This window comes from Pelophylax lessonae (assembly GCF_965119305.1).
Source record: "Pelophylax lessonae genome assembly, chromosome: 1".
Lineage (NCBI taxonomy): Eukaryota > Metazoa > Chordata > Amphibia > Anura > Ranidae > Pelophylax > Pelophylax lessonae.
This window is the reverse complement of record NC_138768.1, coordinates 891,274,774-891,287,254: the sequence shown is the minus strand read 5'-3', so window position 1 is coordinate 891,287,254 and position 12,481 is coordinate 891,274,774. Positions and strand designations below refer to the sequence as shown.

The following is a 12,481-nucleotide window of genomic DNA, read 5'->3' as shown; positions in this document are numbered from 1 at the left end:
CCATAGAGTGGAGGCGGGACTATCTTGCCCTCACTCGACTTCCTGCCTGAGGGAAGAGAGGAGTGGATCGTTTTCCCCTTACTGGCGGCTCCGGTAAGCTGGGAAATTGACCGGGAAGCGGGGGGGGGGGGGTCACCTCTCCTGCCACCCAATAAAGCTGATCCCGCGGTGAATCCGCAACTGGGACCACCCTTATGTTAAAGCGGACCGCCCACCACTCAAAAAAATACCAGGGTTATGGCTGCTCTCTGCTATCTGCTGCCATAACGCCGGTATTCAGCGTCAAAGTGGCGACGTAGAATGGCGGCGGACGGTCCGGAAGTGGTTAATAATTATTTCTCTTTATCAGATGAATAGGGAATAGAGGAAATGTAACAATCGCTCGGCTCCATAAGGATCATAGAGGTGCCGGGACTGAAGGGTTTAATGGTGATTGTAGTCATCGTCCAATCCCTCCCATCATTCTATCTATATCCAATCACTGATCAATATTCCCGTATACAGAGCCAAGGATTTCCACTTCCTGAGACTGTATACCCCCAGTCACCTGTCCACACTACCACACCCACACCACAATCCCCGCCCCATCTACATCATAACTCATTAAGAATAATAAAGTGTGTGTCTAGACAAATCCTATTGTTCTAGATTTGGATGGAGTGGGGGAGGACTAGAACCCCTGTCGGGATTGCAGTAAAAACCTGACAGAGGTTCTAATCCTCCCCCAGCACCATACAAAACATAAAAAAACATTTTCTTATAGATAAACTGTGATGGTGGAGACCCCAGGGCCGTCATCCTGATCCTGACTACACTATGTAGTTAGTCACTGACCCAGAACAAGCATGCAGCCAGTGAAGGTTGAACAATCTGCCCTCCTGCATGCTTGTTCCTGGTCAGTGACACACTAGGTGGTGAAGTGAGGTTTAGGATGAAGATGACGGCCCCGGAACCTGCAGCTTTATACATAAATCAGTCATGTTTCCTGTCCCACTGCTTCCTCCTATTGGATGAGTATTGCACCAATCACCAATCAGATAATCCCCCTTGTGATGTCTCTGGGCAGATCTCTCACTTCTCATTCCCCCCACATATCTTTATATAACCTCCCCTCCCCCCTACATATACCCCAGCATGGAGTGGCTCAGTGAAGGTGGTGGTGAAGGTGTGGAGGTGTCGGATCGGGTCACACAGATCATAAAAGGAGATCCGCCCGGCCTCATAATCCAGATCTATCCTTACTCTCTTACTGGAGACACCGCCGGGTAATCGGATCTTCTTATTGTCATGTATCACTGAGTACTGATTACCCCTCCCCCACATCTCCAAACTCCAGGACTTCTTATTATCTCCAATCACTGACTGATCTCCTCTCCTGTCTATACTGGGGTAACACATCCCGACTCTCCAGTACAATGACCCCCCGACATCCACTTCCCAGTAATGTCTCCCTGAGGAGAAACTCTGACTGCTCATCACCTGAGAATACTGAAACCTCTCTGGTGTTTCTGGGCGATTCTGATGTGATGATGGGAAGGATGCAATTTTCCTGTCATCTGATATATGTAGATGTAGCACCACCCCCGCAGGAGCTGCTGATTATATTATTGGGTCTACACCCTGCCTAACAACCCAATCAAATTGGCTCGATCCCTCCTCAGGCACAACTGACCCAGAATAGGACTGGACTATCAAATAGATACACAGGTTGGAATACAATACTTCACTATGCAACAATACCTTGTTACCTTCTTGAATAGTAGTCCTTCTGGGTGACACAATGGAACAACGCACAAGATTGTAATTAACCAAACTTAGTTTACTATATATCAAATTGAATAGGGGAGATACAATACAATACAATACAAGTCCATAAAAGGTTATTTAAAACAGCTTTAAAAAGGTAAAAGAATACCCCCACACTCCTCCTGCATTAAGGCTAGACACAGTACCAGGTAGGTGGGCCTATCTGAGTCCCTCCCCCAGAGTTCTCTTCTTTCTTGTTGATCTTCGCTAGCAAGGTTATTGAATAGAGCTCATTTGTAATCCAGATTAGGAATAAAGATCAAGAGAGAGAAAACAACGAGCTGTTAGTTGTCACCGCAGGGTGTCTGCGTAACTGAGCAATAACTTCTGCGAGAGAGATAAGCCTCTGGCGACTCCTTTACAGACCTTATTGTTTGTCTATGAGTCTCCTGAGAGAGTATGGTGATAAACCCCGGGGTTTTATCACCTCCTGCTGCGCTACCGCTATCTGTAGATAAAACTGTCTCTTCAGCAGATAAAGTCAGTTATTGGGCATGTGCCCTCTCACCAACAGAAGTTTCTCCTTGCGCGCTTCCACTGCGGTCTCAGTCCTTTGGCTATATGCCAGCCGCGCGGGGTCCTTCTGGCGGATGACTTCCGGTCTCGGCAAACAGCAGTATGACCTCCAGGAATGTGCCTCGTGCTTGAGATGGGACGGTTCCACGTCGTCCCTCCAGGCTAAAAGGCTCTGGCCCAATATCCAGTGTCAGTCCTTCACTCTCGCTCGCTGGTTCCTCAGAGTCCAGCGCAGAAAGGCCCCCCTTCGCGCGCTTCTCTCTTCCTTTAAATAACCTCCCCCATAGTGCCGTGCGGTGCAGCCGTGCACCCTGGATCTTGCAAAGCAGCCTGGGAGATGTAGTTTCTTCATCTTGTGAAAAGGAAGTCACAGCCTGGGAAATTCCATGCAGCTACCACTAGAGGGAGCCTAGTTCCTTCCCACATATCAAACAGTGTCTTTAGGCATGTTTAACCCCGCTACACACTCCCCCCACTTGAGAAACTTTGGTCCCCAAAGAGGTCAACAGTATGTACCCTAGTGCATAGGTTGGCATTATACAACAAAAACATTAACATTTTGCTGAAATAAGTCAATCTGAATATATCCAATTTTGTATTCTAATAGCAGTGCAACAGTAAAACGATAAAGTGCAATTAATAAGCAAATAAGTGATTTCTACAGTGTTAATATAGTGCTGATTTCTAGTGCTTTTATATAGTGCTCCTTTAAAAAGCACATGTGCCTTTGCAATTTCTTAAACACTTACATCTTAAAGTTTGTGTTGAAAAAAAAAACATCAAAAGGTGAGAAAGAAAAAAAAACATATAGTGAGGTCAGAGCAACAAAATGTGCGCAAACATTAACTCACAAAGTAAACCAAATTGTGAACATCAAAAACTGTGCTTATTATAATGGCCAAACCCAATATCCTTATGTACAAACTTAAATGCAAACGTTTTCTACTTCAATACTTTGTTCCCATGATCTCTCACAGACCCCCCAAAACTTGGGTGGCTTGTACAGTTGTGCCTGGGGGTGAGCTAGGGTTGTCCCCCACCAAATCTACAGTGGAGGAACTAGGCTGGTCAGGAGACCTTTTGGAGATAAAAACAGCTTCTTCCGAACATTCACCCAATTGATCATAGGTCAGTCTCTTAGGTGGGTGAATGACTCTCCTTTCCCTCTGTTCCCGTGGAGGCATGCTCTCAGAGGTACTAGGATCAGGCACTTCTGAGGATTCTTCCATGTCCCCCTCCTCATGTTCCAACACAGAGGCACCTGATGGTTCAAGAGAGGTCAGTTCTTCTTCAGAGAAGGGTGCAACCTCCTCCTCAGGATCTTCATCCTCAGCTGCTTCTTCTGGAAGCATATGAAAGGGTATGAATTCAGGGGCTTCTGCCTGAAGGGCTCCTCTATCAGCCAAGTCAGACGAAGACAGGGAGGCAGGTGTGGGTTCTGGCAACTGAGATGACCACAACCAGTCGGGTACCTCCTCTTCATCTTCCAAATCTTCAGATGGAGAACTTCCCTCTCCCTCATCTGGGAGCATCGTCTGAGATCTGGTAACTGGTCTGGACCGGCGAGAAGTCGAAGGGGCCGCTGACAAGTCTTCCACAGGGGGCATACGAACCGCTTCAGAGAGAGGCAGCAAATGGTTCCGATGCCAAGCCTTCAATGGACCCACACTTCCCTCAGGCCGAATTTGGTACACAGGAAGATTTGGCAGTTGCTTACAGATAACATAAGGTTGGGACTTCCAGCGGTCTGCCAACTTGTGTTTTCCCGGGACACCCAAGTTTCTCAACAAAACCCTGTCCCCTGGTTGCAGGTCATGGATCTGAACTTTCAGGTCGAAATTTTTTTTATTCCGCAGTCCACGTTGATCAGATGTGGCCTGAGCCTTGTCATAGGCCGCTTTCAGACTCTTCCGCAGTCGGTCCACATATCCTCTATGCGATGCTGAAGAGGTATGATCAGGCGAAATGCCAAAGGCCAAATCCACTGGCAACCGAGCCTCCCTTCCAAACATCAGCCGATAAGGGGAATATCCAGTAGCATCACTGACAGTGCTGTTGTAGGCATGCACAATGGCAGCTACGTGCCTGCCCCAATGCTGTTTCTTCTCTGAGCTCAAAGTCCCCAACATATCCAAAAGAGTCCTGTTAAATCGTTCAGGCTGGGCGTCCCCCTGTGGATGGTAGGGAGTGGTTCTAGTCTTTTGAATGCCTAACATATCTAACAGTCTCTTGATCAGTCTGCTTTCAAAGTCCCTTCCCTGATCAGAATGGAGGCGCTGTGGTAACCCATAATGTACAAAGAACTTCTCTACAAGAACTTTGGCTACCGTTGAGGCCTTCTGATCCCTTGTTGGGAATGCTTGAGCATATCTGGTAAAATGGTCTGTTACCACAAGGACATTCCCCTGGCCACTCAGATCAGGCTCTAAGCAAAGGAAATCAATGCACACCAGCTCCATGGGTCCCTGACTTTGTAGATGGCCCATTGGGGCTGCTTGACGTGGCAGAGTCTTCCTCTGTATACACCGGACACAAGAATGACAGTATCCTTCAACTTCGGCCCTCATACAAGGCCAGTAGAACCTGTCCCTGACAAGCTGAAAGGTTCTTTCGGGCCCCAGATGGCCATGATTATCATGAAGAGCGGCCAGAACTCCCTCTCTGTATTTAGCTGGTAAGAACAGTTGCCACTTCTCCTCCAGATCTTCAGATGGACCTCTCCGGTAGGCCACTCCTTCTCTGATCTGTAACCGGGTCCACTCTCTATGCAACAGACGGGCCCCCTGAGGGGAGTCAGTTAGAAGCAACTCAGGGCTCTGGATCTCCAGGGCTTCCAAGAGAAGTTTTCCCAAAGGGTCTTCCAACTGCTCCTTCCGCAAGTCCCTTTTGGACAGCCGGGGCAAACCCTCCCCTTCAACTTGGGTCACCTGGCAGTAGCATTTGGGTACTCCGATAGCCGAAACCCCAATCTCTTCTGCTCTTGACCCTCCTCGGGATCGAAATTCAGTTCCCTGATATAGGGCACGCACCCCTTCTGGAGCCAAATGAGTCCATTCTTCCGCAGGTTCCTGTGGAACATGCAACCTTCTGGATAGGGCATCTGCATCCCTATTTCCGATTCCTGGCCGATACTTCAGGCTAAAATTGAAGCTAGAGAGGGCAGCCAACCATCGATGTCCTGTTGCATCCAGCTTGGCCGTAGTCAACAGATAGGTGAGGGGATTATTATCTGTCTTGACAATGAATTCAGCTCCGTACAGGTAGTCTTTCAATTTGTCAACCACTGCCCACTTCAAGGCCAAGAATTCAAGTTTGTGAGTAGGATAATTCCTTTCAGCAGGCAGTAGGCTTCTGCTCACATAGGCAACAGGTCGCAGATGACCCTCATGCTCCTGATAAAGTACCCCCCCCAGCCCATCTCGGCTGGCATCAACATGCAGTTCATATGGTTTTGTGGGGTCCGCATAGGCCAACACAGGGGCAGTGGTTAGGGTTTCCTTCAGCTGGACAAAGGCCCCTTCGCATTCCGGGGTCCACTGATCCTGGATGGATTCCTTAGCCTTCCGGGGGCCTATGGTGGACTTCGCCGGCTTTACCAACTCAGGGACATCATCTTCTTCATTCTTCAGGAGCTCATTTAGGGGTCGGGCAATCTGGGCGAACCCCTCCACAAACCTCCTGTAATAGGAGCAAAAGCCCAAGAATGACCGGAGTTCGGTCACATTTGTGGGTCTCGGCCAGGAAGCAACAGCATCCAGCTTGTCCGGGTCAGTGGCCACCCCTTCTTCAGACACGATATGGCCCAGGTAATGGACCGAGGACTGATAGAATTGGCACTTCTCAGGAGAAAGTTTCAGACCTTCTTCATGTAGCCTCTTCAAGACCTTTTCCAACCTCTCCTCATGTTCTTCTAAAGTTCTGCCAAACACGATAACATCATCCAAGTATACCAGTACCTCTATCAAATTCATATCTCCAACGGTCCTCTCCATCAGCCTTTGGAAGGTAGCAGGGGCCCCGGACAACCCCTGAGGCATGCGATTGAACTCAAAGAACCCCACAGGGGTGATGAAGGCTGTTTTCTCCCGATCTTCGGGGTGCATGGGGATCTGATAATACCCACTCTTTAAGTCCATCACACTGAACCACTTCGCCCCTGACAGACTCTGTAGGGCATCTTCGATTCGAGGAGTGGTATACTGGTCTGGGATGGTTCTTCTGTTCAGCGTTCGGTAGTCGATACAAAGCCTCAAAGATCCATTTTTCTTCCGGACTACCACTATCGGGGAAGCATACGGGCTCCTGGATTCTCGGATAATCCCGATCTTTTTGAGCTCTGCCAGCTGTTGACGTAGATCTTCTAAGTCACCTAAGGGGACTCGCCGGACTCTCTCCCTGAAAGGCTTGTCCTCACTCAGGCGGATCTTATGAGTGGCGCTCCTGGCACATCCCACGTCAAACTCGTCCTTAGAGAATATTTCCCTCCATCGAGCAAGTTGTGCCTTGGCCCTCTTCACCCATTCCGGCGGGAGGGCAGCGTTTCCAGAGCAAAGCTCCTCTATAACCGCTTCACCCTGTTCCTTTTCTTTGAAATCAATGGGGGCAACTGGGGTAGCCGGGTTGACTTGGCCCAGGAGCACTCTGGCCGGTACCTTCACTGGTGTAATAGAGGTGTTTCTGACACTCACTAAAACCCTTCCACGGTTTTCCTGTAACACCTTCAAAGGGATCACCTCAGGGATCACTTCTATCCCTCTCTGTCTCTCCTTTTGACCTGATTCAAAGATAATGAAGGGACCCGGCTGTTGCCATGTGAGTTTAACAGAAGCCTTAAAACAGGCCACCTCTCCTGGCTGTAAGACCTTTTCTGCTCTATCCAGCTTCCAGAGTCGTCCAACTCCTTCTGCGGGGGTCTCTTGCTCCAACACTAATCGTTGGTAGGCCTGCCGTAGCATGGGATGGATCCTTGGCGCCTGAGCATCTTGTCCCTGGACCAGTTGTATCAGAAGGCGCCTTACCAGGTCAGTGTTTGTTCCTACGATGAGAGAGCTTTTGTTGGCCCCTGGTGGACGAGGACAGACCACCGCTAAGGTGTCGAAGGTTTCCGCTTCACCAGCCACTGATGGATCAAAGGTCAACTTGATTGGCAGATACCCGTCATAGGGAAAACTTTGGGTCCCAATACCCCATATCTCCAGATCTTCCAACTTCTGCAAAGGTAGATGGGTAAGATATTTATCATAGAAGTCTCTATACAAAAGAGTCACCTGGGCCCCTGTGTCAAGGAGGGCTCTTGTGTAAATTCCTTCCACCTGAACCGAGACCACTGGGGAGGGCCCGACCAAGTTAGTTGGGAATTCTCTTGATGTAGCCTTGTTATCTGATTCAGTTCTCTGTACCCTGGCCCTCTTCTCCTTTTTCTTCCTTGATCTAGGCCCCCGCCGAATCCGGTGTGCATTGACTTTCCTTCCCTCAGTAACCCGGAGTCTAGAACTGGGGGTGTTATATTTGGGTCTGACCCCCTGACTCAGTTTCCCTGATCCTGCACCACTTCTGGAGTCCCTTAAGACTGGCGGACACCCGGTTGACTCCTTCACCGGTGTCCTCTGAAGTTTCCCGCTGGCTCGCGAGGTTTCGCGGCAGCATTTCCTGAGCTGGGACATACCCTTCTAACATGCCCAACTCCCCCGCAGTTGAAACAAGTTAACAATCTTGCAGGCCGTGGCTCTGGATCTGTGCTGAGACTAACAGGTTCATCTGGCCTCTCCGATATACTCCCCTTGGGTAGAGTGGATACCTGACCAGTCAGGATGGACACCATTTCTATCAACTGAGACACTTGGGTCTTTAGGAGTTCAACTTGAGAGTCACCCTCTTCCACACTTATCACTCCAACCCGGGCAGTTGAGTCAAACTGCCGACTTTTCTTCTTGTTGTCCAACATGACCTCTTCCTCTCTGACCATTCGAATCAGATCGGGATATTCTAGAATGCCGCCATCTCGACGAGTTCGTAACAGTATGGCAATGGGATCTAAAGGTTGAGCCCCTTTCAGAACCTGTCGTGCACGAGTCTCATCTATTTTCCGGGGGTCTATTCCTTTCTTTAACAAAATCTGGTGGATAATCCTATCCAGACGTTTAATAAATTCGGACAACTTCTCCCCCTCTTCTTGATAACAGTGGTCCAACTGGTAGAGAAGTTCAGCCGCGTTCTCCGTCCGACCAAACACATCTTGCAGAATGTCCAAATAATCCTGTGCAGTGCAGTTCTTCTTGCTAAGCTTTAGATTACGTACAGCCTCTAATGCAGGTCCCCTTAAACTCTCTGTGATCCTCTGCTTCTTGTGCTGTTCTGGTACCTCCCATTCCTCCAAAGCCTGAGTGGCGGTATCTAGCCACTCTTCGAACCCATCTTCTGCTGAAGGCACAGGCTGTTTCCCAGAGAATGTCCGGAGCTTCCTATATCCAGTCATCAGATAGCTCGAGGAGTCCCTGCTACATTTTGCCACAATCTCCCCAAGAACAGCACACAGTTCTGAGCTAAAAGTCGACAAAGGTGATGACTCAGGATGCCCTTCTTGGACACCTTTTTCTTGGCTGGATACCCCAGGGGTGGTGGATGAGGGACCCGCAGTAGGAACTCCTGGATGTATCAGGAAAAGTTCTGTTTGGTCAATAGTTTTTACACTGTTTCCATTGAAATAATCAGGGACCCCTTTCCTCCACTCACACAGTGCATACGTGTGTGGGGCAGTGGTGTCAGTTTTTATGTCAATCACCCAGAATTTCCTGTCTGTGGATAGTGCCCTTAAAACAGGGAGGAGCTTTTCTTCAGTCCAGGCTTCTCCCTTGATTTCAACCACCAGGCCATTTTCCACTATGACATTCTCTTCCTTGCACCACTCAGCAGCAGCGACAGGATCCATTTCTGCGTGGGGAGGGGATTCTGGGGCTGAGAGGGTTGTGTTGCAGGACTGTAGAAATCCCGGACGAGCCCCCACGTGTAGCACCACCCCCGCAGGAGCTGCTGATTATATTATTGGGTCTACACCCTGCCTAACAACCCAATCAAATTGGCTCGATCCCTCCTCAGGCACAACTGACCCAGAATAGGACTGGACTATCAAATAGATACACAGGTTGGAATACAATACTTCACTATGCAACAATACCTTGTTACCTTCTTGAATAGTAGTCCTTCTGGGTGACACAATGGAACAACGCACAAGATTGTAATTAACCAAACTTAGTTTACTATATATCAAATTGAATAGGGGAGATACAATACAATACAATACAAGTCCATAAAAGGTTATTTAAAACAGCTTTAAAAAGGTAAAAGAATACCCCCACACTCCTCCTGCATTAAGGCTAGACACAGTACCAGGTAGGTGGGCCTATCTGAGTCCCTCCCCCAGAGTTCTCTTCTTTCTTGTTGATCTTCGCTAGCAAGGTTATTGAATAGAGCTCATTTGTAATCCAGATTAGGAATAAAGATCAAGAGAGAGAAAACAACGAGCTGTTAGTTGTCACCGCAGGGTGTCTGCGTAACTGAGCAATAACTTCTGCGAGAGAGATAAGCCTCTGGCGACTCCTTTACAGACCTTATTGTTTGTCTATGAGTCTCCTGAGAGAGTATGGTGATAAACCCCGGGGTTTTATCACCTCCTGCTGCGCTACCGCTATCTGTAGATAAAACTGTCTCTTCAGCAGATAAAGTCAGTTATTGGGCATGTGCCCTCTCACCAACAGAAGTTTCTCCTTGCGCGCTTCCACTGCGGTCTCAGTCCTTTGGCTATATGCCAGCCGCGCTGGGTCCTTCTGGCGGATGACTTCCGGTCTCGGCAAACAGCAGTATGACCTCCAGGAATGTGCCTCGTGCTTGAGATGGGACGGTTCCACGTCGTCCCTCCAGGCTAAAAGGCTCTGGCCCAATATCCAGTGTCAGTCCTTCACTCTCGCTCGCTGGTTCCTCAGAGTCCAGCGCAGAAAGGCCCCCCTTCGCGCGCTTCTCTCTTCCTTTAAATAACCTCCCCCATAGTGCCGTGCGGTGCAGCCGTGCACCCTGGATCTTGCAAAGCAGCCTGGGAGATGTAGTTTCTTCATCTTGTGAAAAGGAAGTCACAGCCTGGGAAATTCCATGCAGCTACCACTAGAGGGAGCCTAGTTCCTTCCCACATATCAAACAGTGTCTTTAGGCATGTTTAACCCCGCTACACAGATAATTACCAGCTGTCCTCACATCCAGCAATATGTCTGTAACCCCCGACAACCCCGATCTTTGCTGTACAGCCCCAATATTTGGTCCTCCAGCCTGGCAGTGTGAGTGTTGAATGGTGGAGGGTTGGGGGCGTGGCCTGGATGGTTCAGCATTGATGTGACCTTTGCCCTTTGTAGTAGAATGTGGATAGACATGTGTGCCTGTACATTTCTCTACATTTACCCCAGACATGATATCAGATAAACCTGTGTGTAATGTGTGTGAGATCCCCCCCACATCCAGATCCCCTCCATCATGGAGGAGTTTATCATGTCTCTCTCTGTCCTCATCTCCATCCTCAGTATCACACAAGTCACCTGTGTCTGATTCCTGTAGGACAGTCAGTGGATCCGTCATGTTACACAGCTCCTCAATGTCCTCCATCTTCCTGGACAGCTCCTCCTTCTTTATTTCCAGATCCTGGACCAGATCATTGATTACCCCGGAGACCCGCTCTGCCTGCCCGGAGATATCCCTCAGGAGTCTCTTCTCCAGGTCTTCCAGACGTCTCCTGAGGTCTCTGAACAGGGCAGTGACTCTCTCTGTTTCATCATCTGCTTTTCCTTGTACTTTCCTCCTGCGTTCCTGCAGACTCTGGACTCTTTTCTCCATCTCCTCTCTCTCTGTCATCAGTTTCTGCAGAACATTCCTCAGTTTCTTCTTCTTCATCTCAGAGGCCTCATCCAGAGTCTCCACCGGGTGTCCCCGATGTTCTCCAATGAACCCACAAGACATGCAGATACAGGTGGAGTCCTCAGTGCAGTAATACTCCAGGATCTTCTTATGGACGAAGCATTTCCTGTTCTCCAGGGAAGTGGTGGGGTCACATAAGACGTGTTCTGGTGACTTGCTGTGGACTCTCAGATGATTGTCACACAGAGAAGCTTCACACATCAGACAGGATTTCACAGCAGGTACAGGAGTGTGAATACAGTAAGTACAGAAGACCCCGGACTCCTCCTGATCTGGATGGGTGGACAGGAAATTCTCCACTATGTTACGCAGTGTTATGTTCCTGTGCAGTGCAGGCCGATCCTGGAACTCTCCTCTGCATTCAGGACAGGAATAACCTCCAGACCTCTCCTGTGTATCCAACACACAACCAATACAGTCCCGGCAGAAGTTGTGACCACATTTCAGGGTTACAGGATCTGTATAAATGTTCAGACAGACGGAACATTCCAGCTCCTTCCTCAAATCAGCAGACGCCATCACTGAGAGCAGAAGAGAGAAATGAAACTGAAAGTCTCTGACACTCATTAACCAGCCCTGTACACTCCTACACAGGGCGAGGTGACCAGTTCTGTACATTCCTACACAGGGCGAGGTGACCAGTTCAGTATACTCCTACACAGGGCGAGGCTGAGACACGTAGTCATAGGAAGTCTTATACAGAGGAACACAGATAATACATGGGAGGATTCCTGACAATAATCTCCCTATCTGGGGAAAATAAAGGACATGTAATAAGGTGAGGAAACGTTGTGTCAGGAATTCTCCTTCATATCATTAGCACATTTCACAAAGGAACACACAGTTGATGTATTTGGCTGCAATAACACAAATCCTACAGATAGAGCTGGGTTACCCAGAAGGTGACCCAGGCAGGTGCCTAGATACTGGCAGCTTTCCAGGGGCCGTCTATATCTTCCTCATTTCCCCCCTTCACTATCCCTCTCAAATAGTATGAGGGTAAAACATTTCACACCTCAATCAGGGATTGCAGCTGATGACTTCAACTCCAGAAGCGGCTCTCTAATTAGGCAGTTGCCTAAGGCCTCCTGCTTGCAGGGGCCTAGTGACCATCTAATTTGCCTACCATGTGTGTAGGAGGGAATGTACCCTGGTTGGTGTCCCCAGACCAGAGTGGCTGTAGGGAACGCCAGGGCTGTGGGGC

General features: G+C 49.0%; 1 protein-coding gene across 1 annotated transcript in view; it reads right to left on the bottom strand.

Moving 5' to 3' along the window:
- Positions 1–717: 717 nt before the first annotated feature.
- The window catches only part of LOC309550867 (E3 ubiquitin/ISG15 ligase TRIM25-like), an 89,896-nt gene continuing 78,132 nt past the window's right edge, over positions 718–12,481 (bottom strand). Inside the window, exons 2-3 of the mRNA XM_082251232.1 lie at positions 10,554–11,798; positions 718–1,565 (exon numbers count right to left, since the gene is read on the bottom strand). Of these exons, the coding sequence (XP_082107358.1) occupies positions 1,072–1,565; positions 10,554–11,798 (1,739 nt within the window). The 3' untranslated portion in view covers positions 718–1,071. The remainder of the gene's footprint in view (positions 1,566–10,553; positions 11,799–12,481) is intronic.